This window comes from Rhynchophorus ferrugineus, unplaced genomic scaffold, assembly GCF_030347505.1.
Source record: "Rhynchophorus ferrugineus isolate W39M unplaced genomic scaffold, kcgeb_rfMv2 rfM4, whole genome shotgun sequence".
NCBI lineage: Eukaryota > Metazoa > Arthropoda > Insecta > Coleoptera > Curculionidae > Rhynchophorus > Rhynchophorus ferrugineus.
Window position 1 is genome coordinate 45,994,121 of NW_027472583.1, and position 20,122 is coordinate 46,014,242.

General features: G+C 34.4%; 1 protein-coding gene and 1 long non-coding RNA gene across 2 annotated transcripts in view; both read right to left on the reverse strand.

Moving 5' to 3' along the window:
- The window catches only part of LOC143196022 (retinal homeobox protein Rx1), a 115,995-nt gene extending 100,651 nt beyond the window's left edge, over window positions 1-15,344 (reverse strand). Inside the window, exon 1 of the mRNA XM_076403604.1 lies at window positions 15,146-15,344. Within this exon, the coding sequence (XP_076259719.1) occupies window positions 15,146-15,167 (22 nt within the window). The 5' untranslated portion in view covers window positions 15,168-15,344. The remainder of the gene's footprint in view (window positions 1-15,145) is intronic.
- Window positions 15,345-17,023: 1,679 nt separating this feature from the next.
- On the reverse strand, window positions 17,024-17,451 carry LOC143194814 (uncharacterized). The gene is made up of 2 exons (XR_013005390.1): window positions 17,326-17,451; window positions 17,024-17,240 (listed from the first exon to the last, which is right to left on the reverse strand). It is a non-coding gene; the product is annotated as an uncharacterized LOC143194814 (long non-coding RNA).
- Between the last annotated feature and the right edge of the window lie 2,671 nt (window positions 17,452-20,122).

The window sequence follows — 20,122 nt, forward strand, 5'->3', positions numbered from 1 at the left end:
TAATAAAGTATGGCATACCTGTTTGCAGGTTCAGTTGAAGAAACTTCTCCTTCATCCAGATCATAAGCTACTAAAATCTTACCTCATATATCATTATTTTATGAAGACCCAGCTACATACATACAACTTTTACGCTCCGTAAAAGAACATGTCCATCAGACTATATCAATAACAAGATATCATCTATGTCAACTATGTCCATATGATAATCAGCCTGTCAACTTCCCAAAGCTGAGGATGCTAAATATTTTGGTATGCACCTAGGTAAACACATAACTTGAAAGAAGCGCATACTCGCCAATGGAAACAACTTAGTTAAACTATGCCAAATGTATTGGCTTATCGAATACAAATCCTAGTTATTATTAGTTAACAAGATATTATTGTATAAATCTACACACAAGCCAATTTCTTCATATCACTTAACGAAGTGATATTATAATCTAGGTGAAATGTATAAATAATATAAACACAATAAATACTTATTACCCTCTAGGCGGATTGTTTACCTACTATGAGTAATAAAAAAATCATTAGAATTTTTATATTGAAAATTGACAAAAAGCAGATCAGATTGCAATAAAAATCAAAGAAAAGGACTGGTTTGTCGGAAGATACTCCCAACCTGATCTACAATTATAAAGGATTTGCTTATCAGTTTATTATTATACTCTTATTAATCTCTTAGATCTTCAAGAATCTGCCAGTGCACAGTAATTATATTTTATTATTTCCGTTATACTCTAAGATTTGGGCGTTTTTCATTTTATTGCAATATTTTTTTGTATAATTTAAAGTCTCCTTTTACCAATTAGGGTTTATCTGGACTGGACATACAGTTTAACGTGGACTCCGAACCACGGTCCTGGCATTAAGCCTACCGACTGGCGAGTAACCAACTTAGAAATCATCCCAGATGACATCCGGTCTTACCCAGCCTGGTTACTGGCGTGACTGGGATAATTTTTCTTGTCGGATTTTGCACTTTTGCTTGACAACCACAAATGTTGAACAATTACAAACATAAAATTTACGACCATGCCCAAGCTCGATTCGAACCCGCGACTTTCACATCAGTATGAGGACCGTCCTGTCGCCTTAACTACTACGCCAACCAAGCCGGCTTTGGAATATTTTTATTTGTAGCCCATATTACACCAAAATATTAAGCCTAAAAATTCTTACTCGATATAAGCTTTAACCGTACCAAATATCACGCCTCCAGGTGCCCCTGTTGTCTTCATAAAAGAAGATCAGGAAGGTCCAAGATATTCAGATCGGAGTTTTTTTTTCTATTTTTGCGTAATCCAATGGCGTATTAACTTGTTTTAAAAAAATATTTGTTTATAATTAAGTTAGCAGATCCCTCGATCAATTTTGAGAACCATTAAGTCTTCTTAACGCCCCATTATAAGAGATTCAAGTATATTAGAGAGAACAAATTGTTTTTCATCCGCCCTTTTCGTCGTTAAAGCGAAACGCAATTATCCCGAGCTGGAAACTGGATAACAATTTCGGGAAAAAAAATGATCTTCCGCACTAGCCGGCGGAGACGCGCGGGCCGCGTAACTCCACGGCCCTCCGCGGTATGATGCAACGGCGCTGTAGTCGATGTCGACGTTTTATTAAAGCACAACTAATAAACGGCCCCGAATACAGTACAAATTACTTTTAAATCGAATTTCGCGAACGGAGAGTGTAGGCAAGAGGGCCGTACAAAAATGGAGCACGTAATGCGATTAGCCGAGAGATAGAGAGCGACAGATGGGAGTCGGTCGCGAAAAAATGTTCCGACGAGATTTTCATCTCTGACGGCGCGCGCGCCATTTTGAACTCGTTACGCTCGTTAAGTATCCCGTCTTTACGCGAAAAATTGACGTAGGTATTTTCTCAAAAAACACTCCTGTTAAACCCTCGCGTAGGTATATAATTTGCATTTTAGTAGCAACATTACCTGAAAAATGAAATATAATTACCAGGTGTCGCTAGGCTTAATTTTATTCTATTGACATAAATTTTCAAACACGTCCAACATCTAGATGTCGCTACTTTTAACTTATTACTTGTTTTAATCTCGTTTTGATGGTGCGCTTGTTTAATTGTTTTGGCCGTCATTTTCAGCGTGCCTCACGTAGGAAACAGTGTGTTTTTTTATAACCTTTAGAGGGTATATGGTAAAAATCATCATGGTTCACAGATTCGGCTACTTTCGCCACTATTCGTATATCGGTCGGCGGAATATACTCCCGGGAGGCCGAAATGCTAGAATGTATACGATTTGTCCTTTGCTTCAAAATAGGCCTCAGTTTCGTCAATCACCTCTTCATGCGATGAAAATTTCTTCCCCGCGAACATTATTTTTAGATCTGGGATCAGGAAATAGTTGCTGGGGCCAGATCTGGAGAATGCAGTGGATCGAAGCAGCAATCGTAGCCTTGTTTTCTTTATCTTTAAATGCGGCCGTTTTCGACGATTTCGTCCCTCAAACAGTCCAATAACGCTATGTAATAGTCGCTGTTGATGGTCCTTTTTATTTTAAAGTTGTCAATGAAAATTATTCCATGCGTATCCCAAAATACAGACGCCATATCCTTGCCAGCCAGCTGTTGTGTTTCCCCACGTTTCGAATGACTGTCGATTGGACTTCGGAGTGAAATGATGGAGCCATGTTTAATCCATTGTCACAGATTGATGCAAAAGCTCGTGTTTATTACGCTTGATTATCTTCATACATTGCTCCGAATGATCAACTCGTCGTTGTTTTGGTCAAAAGTAAGCTCACGCGGCACCCACTTTGCACAAGGCTTTCTCATTCCCAAATATTCGTTAATAACATGATGTACACGTTCAATTGATATCTTTAGAGTTTCTGCTATTTCACTCAGTGTCAATTTATGGGTATTCAAAATCATTTTTGGAATTTTTAAATATTTTCGTTGGTAAAAACGTCTTTTGGGCGTCCATTGCGTTCACCGTCTTCGGCGCTCATTTCACCACGTCTAAACTTAACATGCCAATCCTTGATGGTTGATTTTTCTGTAACAGTGTCAGGAAACTCAGGATCAAGCCAAGTTTTTACTTTAACTGTATTCTTTCCCTTCAGAAAGCTATATTTTATCAACTATAACAAAATTTGTTTCACTCAAAATGCTATAATTCACAAACTAATGATCCGAGAGCAGTCAAATTCATTCATTCATTCAGTCATTCACCATTAGAAAATCGTGAAGGGAATAAACATGAGGACGCTTTAAGTAATTTACATTCTTACTAAAGGAGTATATAACCAGGAGTTGAGAAATTGCAACTTGACTACTGAATACCTTCAAATCCAGATAATTCTATATAAATGAACAAATTATTGCTTTATAGCGAAGCGGGGGGGGAGGGGGTTTATATATACCATATATCTCGGGTTATTTAGTAAATCTTTTGGAAAAAGAAATGAATTGCAATTTTTTCAATTATGACCCACAAGTTGTGACTGCTTTTATAGAGACAAGATAATATCTCTTGACCGAGGCTACAACAAATTTGTTTTCTTATACTGTCAGTGGTTTTTTTATTTTATCCCTCGATATTGCCACGTCGATTATATAATATATTTTTTATCAAATATTTTAAAAAACGTAAATTTAAAACCTTTTAATTGTAGTTACTAAATAACGATCTGTCACATGAAATATTAAAAATAATAATTGCGCCATTTACTTTTGGATAAAACAGGCAAACCGAATTTTTACAGGAAAAAGTTTGCTTTCAGTATAAGAAAACGAAAGGACAGAACTCTAATAGATCGCATTAAATTGATCGCACTGAACAAATATGAAATAAGGAGAAGACAGAAAATATAATTTTGATATGCCATGCACTGAAGTTTTTGTTTATGAATATATATATATATATATATATATATATATATATATATATATATATATATACTCTACAGCTTTGGAATATTTTAATCAATAACAAGTTGTTCTTGTAGAAATATAAAAATTAAAATCCATGACATACGAAATAATGTAACGAACAAAAAACATTGCCATTCGGATTTCAGTCAAGAAAATATTATTATGCGAATCTAAATAAAGCGAATTGTTTCCATATATGACATGATGTATATTAAATTGAATCTTATTTTAATGAGAATTATGTCGGCGAATCGTTTTATTACGTTGCCCTTTAGGCAAAGGGGATATTAATTTAGTTGTCAACAACGATACGCGCTCATGTTTTCTGCCAATGCACCCTCCTGTTTGTCGACAGATGTGAACAGAGTCAATAGATTCTTAAATTCGATTCATCCACCCATTATAAGCGTAACAGTTATTCGATTTTTATACGATGCAACGGCAGATTGACCGGGAATGGATTGTTATTTACAATTAGAATCATCGGTCGTTGTTTTTCGATTTCGGTCTTGATTGGTTACACCTTTCACGTCGGCTGGTGATGTTACCCGTCGTTTAATGTTTCGCTCGGTGGAATCCGGCTAGAGAATAGGCTTGAATGCATCCGTCTTGATTGACGGGTAACTCTTCTACTGTTAATTGAATTGTTCCACTGGTCTTTACGGTTTTACTTTCAGTGTGGGTAATGATTATTGCTTTATAATAGAGTAGCTGCCATATATACCAAGTCACTGAATTGATTTAAATGTATCTGATATAATTTGAATAGTATTCAGAGAGGACTATTTATTATCTTACTAGCTGACCCGGCAGACTTCGTACTGGCTCATTTGATAAATAAAAGACCCAATAATCCGTAATTAATAAAAAAATGCTCGGTATGTATGAATTTTTATTATTATTTTTGATTAATTACACATGATGTTTCATACTTAAAAAACTGAGTTTTCCTGAAATACTGGCCTTTATAAGGTTTCAATTTGAGATTTACAGACACACAGTTGTGATACTGTTTTTTAATCAATTTAAAGCTTTCTGATAAACTACATTTTTTGTTTTGTTTTGTGGTGCGTAAATAAACAAAGATGACGGTTTTCCGACGCGCGAACCAGCGACGTATAAGTGTCCATGCGCGAAACAGAAAATTTATTTATGGTCATCGCAAAGGCCAGACGTACTGGAAATTGTACGCAGGATCAAGACATCTTCTCCTTTGTATTTTCCCTTTAAGATTGTTGCCTCAATTATGTTATTTATCATCTTTTTCACGGCCAGTCTTGTTCCATTGCACAGTCGAGGTTGATTAAATTTAAACTAAACCTACTTTTAACTGCAAATTGTAAGGTGGTAATCCAGGCAATTCCAGTGAATTTAAAAACTCCGTGGGATAGTTGACTACGTCATCCTGGTTCATAACGGTGTCGACTGATTTGAAGGAAACCAACTGTCCCGGAAGAAAATTCTCAATCGTCGCATTGAGATCCTCGACATCTTTATTTTTCGCCGCCAATATTGGTCGTTCACCCAGCCAATTATGGTTATTCAACTATTGCGCTATATCTGGGAAAACACGCTGAATAATGTCCTCCTTTGAGTTTGTGATGTGACAAAAATTTGTGGGTAATGTGATGAATCTGGTCGAGGTGCCCACTGCTTCGCAATCACATTAGAAATTTTATCTTGTTGCAAAAATACTCGCATGTTAGTTGTTAATTGGAGTGTCTTTACCTACCGCCAGAAATTCCGCTGTTCAGATTTTTGAATTCAAATCACTGTTGGATTATGAGCACAACGCTTATCAACTTCCGCATCTGAATTGCCCATAAAGTAAATTTGTAAAAAATTATGATCTGCATCTAGTAGTGGTGACAGTGCCCCCAGTAAGCGATAAATTTGTCCTTGTATCTGTAATTTTTAAAGATTTGTCCAATAATTATTTCTATTGTGGCAATTTTACTTTGCCTTCAGCACAACATAATCCAGTAGATTCAATCCGATTATTACCGATTTGTCGGCACAATAATCTATTGCCGCATCATAGTGGAATGATGAGCTCGTTCCAGGATCACAGGAGCACTATGTCTGCGGAATCGCTCAATTTCGTTATGTCGTGCTCCCTGTTGTTGTGTTTGATGTACACGAACTCGTTTCATTCTAAGCCTATCTAGTTCATCGCCACTCTCTAAAGAACGCAATTCTGATATAGTAATACGATTATTTTCTTGATCTGCTTTTCTCTGCTCATCAGTGCGGTTAGCACGTGAGGTAGCTATTCGCACATTTGATTGACTGCGACGACCCAGGTCGGGTCGTCTTTTCCTCGGCATCGTAAATTGTAATTAATCAAAGTGAAAAAATTTCTCGCGCACTTAGCGGTAAAGTAAATTGTAATTAATCAAAGTGAGAAAAGTTATCGCGCACTTACCAGTAAAGTGTCACTATCACAAAAAATCTACAAAAAAGTACATAATTTGAAATGTCACTATCACAAAGGATCACCGAAGTTAAGGAAGTTCTCGCGCACGTAACGGTTAAAAATAGAAGGATGCACTCTTTGTCTGAGATAACGGTCGACATAAAAGATAGATCGACGTATCAGTTGATTTTTAAATGTCAAGTATATCCCATATATTCAGGAGTTCTGCATGGTAGTGTACTGCGTCCAGTACTGTATATTCTGTATACGGCTGATCTGCCCACCACAAAAATAACTACTGTGGCAACATATGCAGACGATACAGTAATCTTAGCATCCCATGAAGATCCAGTCACACCATCAATAAACCTACAAACCCATCTGGAGCAAATACAATTATGGTTGAAGACATGGCGCATTAAAGCCAATGAAACAAAATCCACGCATATAACGTTTACCCTGTGTAGAAAAACATGGCCAACAGTGAATATCAATCACCGTCAACTCCCCCAAGCAGAGCATGTTAAATATCTTGGTATGCACTTAGATCGACGCCTAACCTGTAAGAGGCACATACTCTCTAAACGGAAACGGAAACTGGGACTAAAATTATATCAAATGTATTGGCTCATCGGGCGCAAATCCAAGTTATCATTAGATAACAAGGTATTGCTGTATGAGTCTATACTCAAGCCCATTTGGGCATATGGAATCCAACTATGGGGCGCCGCTAGTAAATCTAATATATCCATCATTCAACTCGTTTTCAATTCAATTTCGTTCCAAAATAAGCTGTTGGGTGCCATTGTTGATGCTCCGTACTATATTTCAAATAAAGTGATACAACGCGATATTCCTCTAGAACCTATGACGAGTGTAACTCAACGTGTTTGTGTGAAGTACTTCGAAAGAGTCTCAGTGCATCCCAATGTACTCGCTAATTAGCTAAATATGTGACGTTATAGTGAAGTGCGTAGAGTAAAACGTTTAACACTACCTGATCTGATTACTGGACATATGTAGACTTTAGAATAAGCTTTAGAATAAGACTAATTAATTAAGATAATATATTATACAGAAGATTGCTTAATGAAGTGATTTTCTACATGCCATGTATATATAATATAGACATAAGAAATACAATTAGAAATTTAAGGTTAGAAATTTAATTGGGATGGTTTAATGGTTTTAAGGTTTGGTTGTCAAATGTCAAATATTATGGTTGCGTTTAGAAATTTAATTTGTGACAAAACTTATTCTAATTAGTTATTCATTTTAAATTATTCTTTTTATTTGATTTCTGAATGACGGGGAATACATCAAAGGAAAAACAAAATTGTTGTTTTTATTTAATTTCGAGCATTTTCATATTTATTCACCTTTTAAACCTTCCCTGGACTTCCACAATTATTTCAAGATTATATATATATATATATATATATATATATATATATATATATATATATATATAGATTACTTTTGTTTTTAATTTTTTTGCTATAAGACATCACGGCCCTTATATTAGAACTAATTTGCCCTGTCTAAATAATTCTCATTTTTACGAAAGAAACCCTCTTCTGAATCTGGACTGGACTTACTGTTAAACGTGTGCTCTGAACCACGGTCCTCGGCATTGAGCCTATCGACTGGTCAGTGACTAACTTAGAAACCATACCAGAAAACATACGGTCTTACCCAGCCCGGTTACTGGCGTGACTGGGATGGTTATTCCTAATGGAAGTTTCTACTATTGTCTGTAAAAATATTTAGCAGAATACCCAAGCAGGATTTCGGCAATTATCGCAACAGTATAACGAGTTTACCTTGATCACTACGCCAACCAAACCGGTTCCAATAAGTTTGCTTTAATAATTATTTTGAAGTCTATTTCCAAGTATCAAACCGAAACTTCAAAAGTTGATGCGATTTGTTGATGTCTCCACCATTTGTGCAATCCTATCCTAAGGTCACAATCTTGAAACATCAAAGAGTTTGTAGCGACCTTAAGGCATGTCGAGTTTTACATCGAGCAATCACATTCTACAAAATACTCAGAAATATAATCCCAGATGTTGAACACGGGTGCCTGCAGCGCCAACTAAGACAAGATAACGAATATCTAGCAACTGCGAGACACTTATCTCGAAAATTATTGAAAGATATTTTCGATCATTCAGTCACTAACCAGCGCTCGGTTCAGAATTGCTGCCATCGGCTGCCCACACCTCGTCTATAGGTAAACCCAGCACCGCTTTCTTGTATCAGATGTATTTTCCATATTTTATATTACATCAATAAATAACGGTAACATCATGTAAATATCACTATTTCATTTTGTCCTACCTCCATTCCCCGAGCCATATAAACAAACCCTAAAGGTTTATCAACACGGCAGCTATTAACATTACAGAAACTCCATTTTTCATGACGAGTCAACCAATAAACGATAAATTGCGAACGGTAATAAAATAAATAAAGTGTGTAATAAATAAAATAAATTGACGATTGTTTCAACCTTTTAGAAAGGCGGGAACAGAAAGAAGGTCCTAATCAAGATTTGCGTACTCCACCAGCTTAAAAAGGAACATATTAGATTTGAAGAACATGCATTCATAAAAGCTAGTCTTTTAAGCATCCCTTTGATGGTACTACTCTTAATACAAAACAAGAAATAATATCGGAAATTCACCTATTAGTTGAAGTGGCGATGGTGCTGGGATATTTGGAAAATATGACATTTTTCCGATTATACTTTTGGTTCTTCCTTTTTGATCACTTTCTCCTCTTTATCAACTGATGCAGCACCAACACCGGAAGATGCAAGAGTAGCCCCGTCATAATTAGGTAAAATATGCATGATCTTATATGATTAGTCGATCAATAGGCTTTTTTTAACTTTTGAAGTGACCTTTCTAAATTCTTTAATTTTAACACCATACAAGACAAGGATTTTCTCCAGATTGTCTGAGTTAGAAGACTTTCCAACTGAAATGGACAACAGGTAAGCAGCAAGAACATTTTAATTTTACTATTTAATTCTAATACTCTATTACCGAAAGTTATCTACTGGTATTGAAAACTCATTGCTCCACATACCTTAGCATCTGTCTTTCATCAATTCTAAATCCAGGTGGACGAGCTCTCTCTGGTCCTAACTAAAAATTCCCAAAATCTTATAAAATGTATATATTTGACAATGGGGAAAGTGTAATTTTATGCTCATAAATTGCTCCTAAAGTTTTGAAGCTTGCCACCGGCTTTAACACAATTTATTTCTATTTTGGTGTCTTAGTTCAAAATCATAGCTTTAATCTCTATAAGTTTTTACCATTCGTCTTTATCAATATCTGTATTTGAAGACAATCACATAATCCAGCTTTTTAATTTTCCATACTTAACTTACTTAACTTAGGAAATGTCTTACAAATGTATTTAAATTAAGTATTCTGTTTCTTCGTAACTAACTTAACAAATGTTCGAAATAATTTTAGGTGTTAGTAGGGTTACCAAGATCTAAACAGTTCCATTTTCCTAATTTTCACAAATGCAAAGTCTCAACACAAGCAAACCTGATGGAATCTGTCATTCATCAACATTTTTCAATATTAATGAAATAATCAATATAAACCTCGTTGACAATGTTTTGGATACCGACCTGGGATATAACAAAATATACCAGTAATATTTTACACTTTCGTGTCTAATTTTGTATATTGCTATGAAACTAAGAAATATTTATGTCAAATAATGTGTTAATAGAACTTGTTTGATTCTTTTATGTATTTATATTTTTTCCGATATTTAGGAAAATTAACAAAATATAGAAGGTTTCTAAAGGAAATGTCATAGATTTTAAAAATAGTGTAAATGTAAGATGTAGCTAATAGAGAGTATGTGAAATAAATTGATACAATAAGATTTGAAGCTTTGTGATTATATTCTCTCTATATCTTCCATTTCTACAAGAAATGTAGTTGATATAAATGCTTTCTCAAAATAAATTCAATTTATTCTAATTTATGTTATTATTTATATTTTAAAGTTTCCCTTTACCAACGAGGATTTATCTGTACTGGACGTACAGTTTAACGTGAACTCCGAATCATGGTTCTCGGCATTAAGCCTACCGACTGGCCAGTAAGCAACTTAGAAAATCGTCCCAGTAGACATCCGGTCTTACCCAGCCTGGTTACTGGCGTGACTGGAGTCATTTTCCTTGTTAGGATTTTGTACTCTTACCTAGGACAATCACAGCAGGATTTAAACCCGCGACTATCGGCTATCGAATCATAGTAGGTGGACCGTCGTATCGCCTTTACCACTACGAAAACCAAGCCGGCAATATTGTGTGTGTTTCATTGTGCTTTACTTAGATTTTTTTTGTTAATTTTGTTCTTTTTTTATGCAATAATATGAATGTTTGAATATAACGTATAATTTTAATTCTTCTGCATTATCTATTTGCTCCGGAGAGATATATAAACCGAAAGAAATAATAGATCACAAAGCTTCAAATCTTGTGCTATCAATATATTTCACACCCTCTGCTAACTACATCTTACACTATCCTAAAAATTCAGGACATTTTATTTAAACATCTACTTTTGGTAATTTTTTAAAATATCCATAAAATCAAAAGTTATAAAATATGTATAAAATATACAAATATGCCCCTTTTTCATTCTTGCCTTTAGTATAATCTTCAAAGAAATCATGTTTTCTTGTTATTTAAAATAACTATTTCATTGTTCTATATCAATATGTAAAGTTAGTGCCAAAAACATACAATAATTTACTAATAATCCACACCTTAATTATTGTCATTTGTGAAAGATATCCAGCTGGTTTCGAATGAATGCGCATGAGCTGCCCGCAAGGCCTTCAGCTTTTATTGTCGTCTATATCTGAACACGCGCGTTGATTGCGGTAAACTTTAATGTATTCGGAGAATCACGTGATGTAAGTACATGCGAAACCAATGGGGAGAAAGCGAGTTTCAACTAAAGAACGGACAATAATGGTATCTATTTTAAAAAGCTGACTTAAATTGTTAATTATGTTAAATATGAACCTCGACAATAATAATAACTAGAGCTTATTCAGTACCTTAATGTATATATTCTAAAAATGTGAACTTAGAAATTTAGAAATTCGTAGGAATATTCAAGCCAAAAAAAACTTCTTATTGTAAGAGGTGGGGTAAAAGTCCCGCTACCATTTTGATTGCGCGCCATCCTGGTTATGTGATGTTTAGCTCAGTTCCGCTTTAACCATTATGTTGTGTAAACGTCCAAATTTTATTGTGGATAAATATACGCCACAAGAACGAGAAGAAATAGTGACAATATTTGTTGAAAATAATCATTCCATTATTGCCACTCAGCGGAAATAGCGTCGAAAATATCCTAATCGTCCAGTGCCCCACAAAACCACAATTTATCGTTTACATGTGAATTTTCGACAGTACCGTACGACAGCAGGCATTCTGTAAGACAACGGACGTCTCGTAACGCTGAAAATATGGCTCTGGTGCGCGATAGTGTTACAGAGTCTCCAGAAACATCAATTCGGAGACGTGGTTCCCAGTTACATATTTCTGCCTGCAGTTTAAGGCGAGTTTTGAAAATGTTCCCGTACAAAATTCAATTAGTCCAAAAATTGCTACCGAGAGATCCTGATCAATGAGTTGAGTACAGTAATGAAATCCTGTCTGATGAAATTGAAGATTTTTCATCTAAATTGATAATCAGCGATAAAGCCCATTTTTTTCTCAGTCAATAAACAGAACAGTCAGTTTTGGGGAACACAGCATCCTAAATTAATTCATGAATCATCATTGCGTCCACTAAAAACAACTGTATCATTGGTTCCTATTTTTTTGAAAATGACCAAGGTGTTGCAGTTACTGTTACTAGTGAACGGTGCCAAGACATCATTCGAAATTTCCTTGTGCTTAAAATAGAAGAACAAGGACTAGAGGGCATGCGGTTTCAGCAAGATGGGGCCACAGTACACACAGCTCGTTCAACAATTCAATTATTGAATGACGTTCTTCCACGAAGACTAATTTCGCGAAGTGACGATAGCATGGCCATCCTCCTAATTTAACAGTACCAGATATTTTCTTGGGAGGTCTTTTTAAAATCAAAAGTTTATGTGAATAAGCTCCAAACGATTCAACATCTGAAAGACAATACTCGTCACAAAATTGAAGGATGTTGCAGGATGTATACTATGAGGTAATTTAACTACAGAAGTAGGACAATAAATACAGAAAAATGTTTAATAGGGGTCTGGCTTTCTATAAACGAGAACAAAACACTACTTTCAAAAAACTCTACAGAATCTGATTCAATTAATAATACATAAAATACCCACTACGTTGGTATATTTGATCCATTCCGCAATAAACTAACCCTGTAAAATTAGGCAAGCTGCATCTTTTGTCGCTACTGCTCGTAACTCCACCTCTCTACGTTGATCCACTCGTTAGATTAGTCTCCTATCTGATCCATCTTAATTCTCTCGCCCCTGGTACATGCCCATCAGACAACAGTACGAGGAAAAAAACCCGGACGGCACGTCGATGGATTTTTAAGAGCGTTTTATACGCCTAGTTAAAAATCTGCTACAGAATTTTCGGTTGTTTCTTAATGGCTGCGTATTATTATAGTTACCCTTCTCGAGATCGTTACCGAAGATTGCGCTAATGGGTTGATGGTCGAGCTTTTGTCGGGCATCCGTTGGGCTTTTGTTGCGCATTAGTGTCAAAATGTTGTCAATTATTTAAATACGTTAAAGATTTCGAACGGGTAAATAATTATACGCGGGGAACATTGTTTTTAAATAGGATGAGTTTACGTTTTTTTCTCTCCGCTGCGGATTTGCCGACCGGTTTACCGCGAGATAATTGAGTCAATTGTTGCGATGGAAACATCTCCATGTTCATTAAGTAATTAATGAATAATGGTAATGTTTTTCCTCGTGTGTCCAGCCAGCCACTATACTTGGTACGCTTTTATTAAGAATTATGTCGTTGAGTAGATTTAATACTCGGGAATAATTCATTTTTGGTTTTTTTTCTAATAGTAGGCTTTATAGCCGTATATTTATTCATCTTTCTTTAAAGATTCGTTATCCGCCTAGATATAACATCATTACTGAAAGATATATTGACCTTTTTAAGAAACTTAACAGTTCTTGTATTATTGGTGGCGATTTTAATACCAATAACACTCATTGGGTGTCGAGACTTATTACTCCAAAGGAGCAGAAATTATACAAGGCTGCTATCAGCTATGGATCTACTGGTCAGCTGACATACTGGCCTCCTGACTTGAACAGATATCCAGATTTGATACAATCCATTATTGTCAAGATTATATCAAATAACTACTTCAAAATTGAAAGCGGCCTTGATCATTCTCCAATATATTACATCGGTGATAAAATAATAACAAAGCTCAAAATCAAATTCTGGTTAATTAGCACACGGATTATTTCAATTACCTATTTCAGCAAGATATTAATCTGAATACACTCTACAAACAACGAGCCAAATGGATGAGGAAGCAGCTACTACTACCATTGCCATTCAAGAAGCTGCTTGGTCATGTACTCCTTTTATTGAACAGAAACTGACTTAAATGTTCCAAATCAAATTGGAGGTAAAAAAACGTAAACTTGTAAGAAGATAGCATTTTTCCAACAGCCCATCTGATAAAACCTTGCTTTACAGAGCCACACAGCAATTAGCAAAGGAAATTAAAGAAATCAAACAAACATCAATCGCTGGATTCCTTTCGAAACTCTCTGTGAATTGTTTTGGTAAGTATTTACTTTGGAAAGCTACTAAAGCTTTTAAACAGCTCATAGCTCAAGGTACCTTTCATTAGAAAGACTGATGGGAGGTGGGCCTGAAGTAATTTTGAAAAAGTAAATATATTTACAGAACATCTGGATGAAAGATTATATCCAAAGCAAGGGGATAACGTTCTACCATGCCTCAATCCCAATAACTGTTCTGAGAAGATTGCAATGAGTAACCATTAGGGGAACCAACTAACCAACTAAGGATATTTCGGAAGAAATTGGGCCCCACTAAAACACCAAAGAAAGCCCTTGATTAAGTTAACCAAGCTGTTTGTTACTTGCATTCGGTTAAGCTATGTACCAGATAAGTGGAAAACTGCTGAAGTCATAATGGTATCAAAACCTAGTATTGAAAGTTATGGCTAAATTATTTGAGAAATTAATTTTGAAACGTCTCAAATCGATTCTCGAACAAAGAAAGCTGATACCATCTCACCAGTTTGGTTTTAAGTATTCCCACTCAACAATTGACCAAGTGCTTCAAATTACAGATGCCATTAGAAAATATTATTAAAATCTAATTTAATTAATCGATACTTCCCTGATAAACATGAAGGAACATACTCTGATTACAAAGGGATCAGGGCTGGCGTGCCTCAAGGAAGTGTGTCAGGGCCAATGTTTTATCTCCTTTTGATATCAGTGATCTTCTCATCACATTATATACCACAACTGCAACCTTTGCTGATCATACCTCAATATTACCAGTAATCTAGACTGTAGAGAGCTCAACCCGTAAGCTCCAATCTTTTCTTGATAAAGTTCTTATCTGGAGTAAATATTTTCCTTTTTTATTTATTAATTTATTATACTTATTGGTCGTTGCTGACTAAATTAAAATGTTTCTCTACAATAACTACTACTAATAAAGTAGGTACTTATCTAGGAATTAGTCCCATTGGTACTTAATTCGTCTCCAATAAAATAAAATAAAGGTTAGTACCAGATTTCAGTGATTTTCTCATTAAGTTCACTTCACTCAAGAACTACACAAAATGAAAAACGGTTTAGTACTTAACATTTGAGCGAAAAGCTGTCATCGAAAGTATATTTGGCATCTAATGTTCGAAAAATAATATCCGTAATGCTTAATCCCTAAGTCTTTCAGAGTACTTCGCACTAACACTCCGAATCACACTCGTTATGGGTTCTGTTGGACACTAAAACAGACTTATTTTGTTAGTTTGGTACGCAACAGTCGGCTGGCAAGGTTATAGCGTCGGTATGCGCATGGAATAATTTTCATTAACTACCTTGAAAAAGGAAAGACTATCAATAGCGTCTATTGCATATATTATTGGATCGTTTGAAAGATAAAATCGTCGAAAAAGGGCTGCATTTGAAGAAAAAGAAAGTGCTGTTTCACCAAAACAATGCACCGTGTCACAAGTCAATGAAAACGATGGCAAAAATCAATGAATTGGACTTCTAATTGCTTCCTCATCTATTGTATTCTCCAGATCTGGCCCCCAGCGACTATTTTCTGTCCGCAGATCTCAAAAGAATGCTCGCTGGGAAGAAAATTTCGTTGAATGAAGAGGTGATCGCCGAAACTGAGGCCTATTTTGAAGCAAAGGACAAATCGTACTACAAAAATGGTATCGAAAAGTTGGAGGATTGCTCTAATCAGTGTATGACCCTCGAAGGGAATTATGTTGAATAAAAAATATTTTACCAAAAAACGTGTATTACTATATTAGGCTGGTGACTTGTAGAAAATGATGCAAAATATTTTGTTCAATAATATATTGTACCAATTTTTCTATAAAATGTTCAAACATTTTAAAAATTCCGTCTTTTAAAAGTGAAACAATTATCGGAATTAATGTAGTCAATATAATTAATACAAAAGAAACGATATCTCTGGTTTTGTTATTATTATATTGTATATTTATTTAGACAATAGCTAATGATTCCTATTCATCAACTATGTTACCTACACTGTATAAAACAATAGCAGAAAAGAACTATCGAACTTTAACGCCGACTACCAACTGTGCGGTTAATAACTAGGAGGAGAATGGGGAATAAACCTGGAGCCAAAGGGGGGAAGGCTTGTTAATAGCAACATAAAGCTATTTTATGCGAAACTCATCAGTGAAAGCAGTTAAGTAAATAATGGAGTTTAGCTGCGGTAGTGATTAGTTGTAGTCGACGGCCTGCGGGTGGCTGTGCTCCCGCTTTCGCCTACCCCCTCGCCCCGCCCGTTTTGTTTTCCCCCTCTCCTGCATCCCTCGATGTCCCGCTCTTAATTACCGTCGCCATACCTCCCGGTCTAAGGAAATTAAATGGGTTGAGGGCCTTTAATAACAGGCGTGCCAAACATTTTCAATACGGGGATGTATTCTTGGTTGCATAGCTTTTACGATTGTGAACCGTTTTTGTTATTACTAACATACAGATACTACAAATTTTACCTTACTTCGTTCTTTATATTGATAATTGTGGTTTGAATATTGATTCATTTATTTATACATACTTTTTTCCGTATTTAAATGTGATTCCTAAAATTTAATATGCCATTTTGCTCTATTTCCATGTTATTATATAGCTGTTATATAGAGGTAGTTTTAACGCCAATTGGGATAATTAGCTAAAATATATACTTTCCACCTAAAAATAAAAAAATATAATTGAAATCATGATCTTAAGTTCGAGATCATTCATCATTTTTTTGATGATTCATCACTTGGAATTGACTGGTGTTGTAGTTTATGATGTGATGATATATTTAGTTGATAGATTCGACGGTTTAAAAATTATGACGATTTGAAAGTTGGGCTATGTGTTGAACATGTGATAGCGTGTCTGTGTAGCGATGTATTTGAGCGGTATTTATTTTCGTGAGCATTTTCAACAGTCATAAACTTAAAATATAATAAACTTTGTTAAGTTTAACAGAACGTTTAGAGATCGGAACCATTATTAAAAAAAAATTAATAAATTCTGTCGATAAATTTATTTATCTCTAAATAATTAGTTGTTGATCATTATTACTGGTGGGGTTACTGGATTCAGAAACTTAATTCTGATATTACCTAAAACATATTACATATAACCTAAGAGAAAACTTCTCCTAAGAGAAATTATTATAATTATAGTTAAACTATTTTTTGGAGTTACCTCTTCATCATTTCACAGTATGTGCACTTCATGTGCACAGGGCAGTATGTCAACTTTATGTTCGAAAAAAGAAATCAAAAGGTGTTTATTGCTTCGTATGATAAGTTCCTACATTTCATGGTCTAAAATAATTAAATAAACAAAATGTTAATTAAGGAGTTTTACCATGTCCATTGTATAGCCCAAATATATCTCCACGAATGATTTAATGTTCTCCTTTGACTTTCACCTCTAAGTACTCCTCTTACTTTGATTTCAATGATCAAATTAATCACTTTTTCATCAGTATATTCTTGTGCAAGCTCATATCTTATCTAAAATTTAAAATTTAAAGTGCTAATTAAATAGCTTTAGTGAAGTTAAAAAAATATATTTAAAAAGCATATAATAAGGAAATTTATATTTTTGTAAAGCTATTACTAAATATTCTGAACGCCATAGAAAAGTTAATTCTGCAAAGCAACCTTTGACTTAAAAATACGAACTTTAAAACTTCGAGATTCTCTAATTTAATTTATTATCTTTATTAATTAAACTTTTCAGAGATATGAATTAAATCTTTATTATATTGGCAACAATGAAAGAACCTTTTGGTTGAAAATTAGGCCAGGTTATAAGTTATTTTCTAGTACGTAAAAAAAATTGTAAAAACTAGAAACATCTCTCATTTTCACCTAGCTTGTCCCATTCAGCGAAACTCCCATTTAGCAGATTTACGTAACTTATTTTCATTCCATTGTAACTATAAAGCATCAACAAAGTCCAAACGATGGACGATGTGTTCAAAACCATTATTGAATTATGACATACAGTTACAGCAAAAAGGGTAATATTAATACAAAATTCTATTGTCTTTTTTTAATTAAATTAGCTCAAAAATATGCAATAATAAATTTATAATAAAGCCACTTGTTATAATCTAATTATAATTAGGAAGATAAAAAATATTTCGAATAAATTGCTTACTATATTGTTTAGTTAAATCTCCAATGTCATTTCTGAATTATGTTTGTACAATATCACAGTTTAAGATAATAATGCAATAAATAACTCGAATAACCTTTCTGGGTATTCTGATTCCTTAGAACTTGACCAGAATAACACCAGAAAAGACTATAGAGTCGCTAACAAGGAAAAAATAAGAAGAATGATGCAACATTCACCAGATTTCGAGGCGGTGGCTAAACTAACCGTCATATTGACCAGGTCTGACCCTCACCGACCTATCGTATCTCTCATGAAAGCGCCGAAACTGACGTCATTCGCACATATTTTAGTCACGTCTGTGTCGGAACCGAAAAATATTTTTCAATTTTTTGTTGCTTTATCTGGTTTACACATATTATGAATCAAAACTGACAAATAAGATTTTTATTCGCAGCTCTGCCGTCGTCTGATGTTTCTTAAATTGTTAAAGATATTTTATCCTGCGTTATTTTTTAAAACTTTACAAGAAAATTGTACTAATGACTTTAGATAACACTACGACTGAATCAATTTTGCGTGATTTGCAATAGATGGCATAACTTATGCTATATCGCACCAGATATTTCTACAACTTGCTATTAGTTGAACATGCTGAAAATTTGCTTTTTGCTATATGCCATCTTGCTGAAGAACTTAGCGGAATTATTATTTTTCATTTGAAATAGAATCTATTCCAAATCAAAATCAATGCGAATAAATACAATCAGCATGTATTTCTCAACTTGAAATTAAATTAGACTGGAATAGCTTAACTTTAGAGTAACACTTAAGCACTATATAAATTCGTGTGGTTTGGTTCAGTAACTGTATTGTTTCCGTTGATATGGTTTACTTACTTTCTTTCATGTTTTACGGCAAAATCTTGGATAATTTCGGGATCACAGAGCAGTTCTTCGTTGGTTATATAGCGATACTAAACTTTATTTGTTTGAAGTTCTAGTACCACCCTAATATTTGCACCTCATAAGTCGAAATAGGCTTTATTACAGATTGGTAAATCAATCTCCTTGATCTTTTGTTAAGCAGCAGTATCCTTTGACAAAACAGTATAGTTATGTAATTCTACTTTCATTTGTTCTGTTTTTGTCTAACATGATGTTTCCAATTTAAACTATCATCGGTAAGTAAATTTATTGTACCCATTTTTCCATCTCTGACGATATTCTCCAGAAGAAGAAGATTCTCTCCTCTGAATATTTTACTATTTCTATTTAACTCTTAACTATAAAAATATATTGAAGGCTACAGAAAATACTCCTGTTACAGCCGATCAAGAACAAATATGAAGAACATATTACAAATTACCAGTAAATTAAAAACATTTTGATTTTGAAACGTGTCCATCCATCGCCAGATTTGGGTCACCACGATTATTTTATAGCAAATCTTAAACATTATCATTAAAAAAAACCCTAGATAAATATATATGTCAGATCATTCGATACCCATCGTACAATACGATTTTTAAAACAGAAATGTTTATATACTTATTTTAACGTAACTAATTAGGGTCGAAATTCAACCAATGGACAATCACTAGTTTCAGTCAAAACACGAGTCGTCTTTGCATTTTCGTAGAACATCAATTGTTATTAATAACTCTTATATTTATCAGTGATTTATATATCATTGGAGTTTCAACATATTTCCGTAAAAAGCCTAGTATTGACTAAGCTAATGATTGATTAATAAATAAGTAATTTATGTATAAAATACATATACATTTTATAATGGTTACATAACTATACACACTCTGGAGCGGTACAATTGGAGGAAAGAAGAGTTTAAAATCAAATGTTTGTTTTATGGG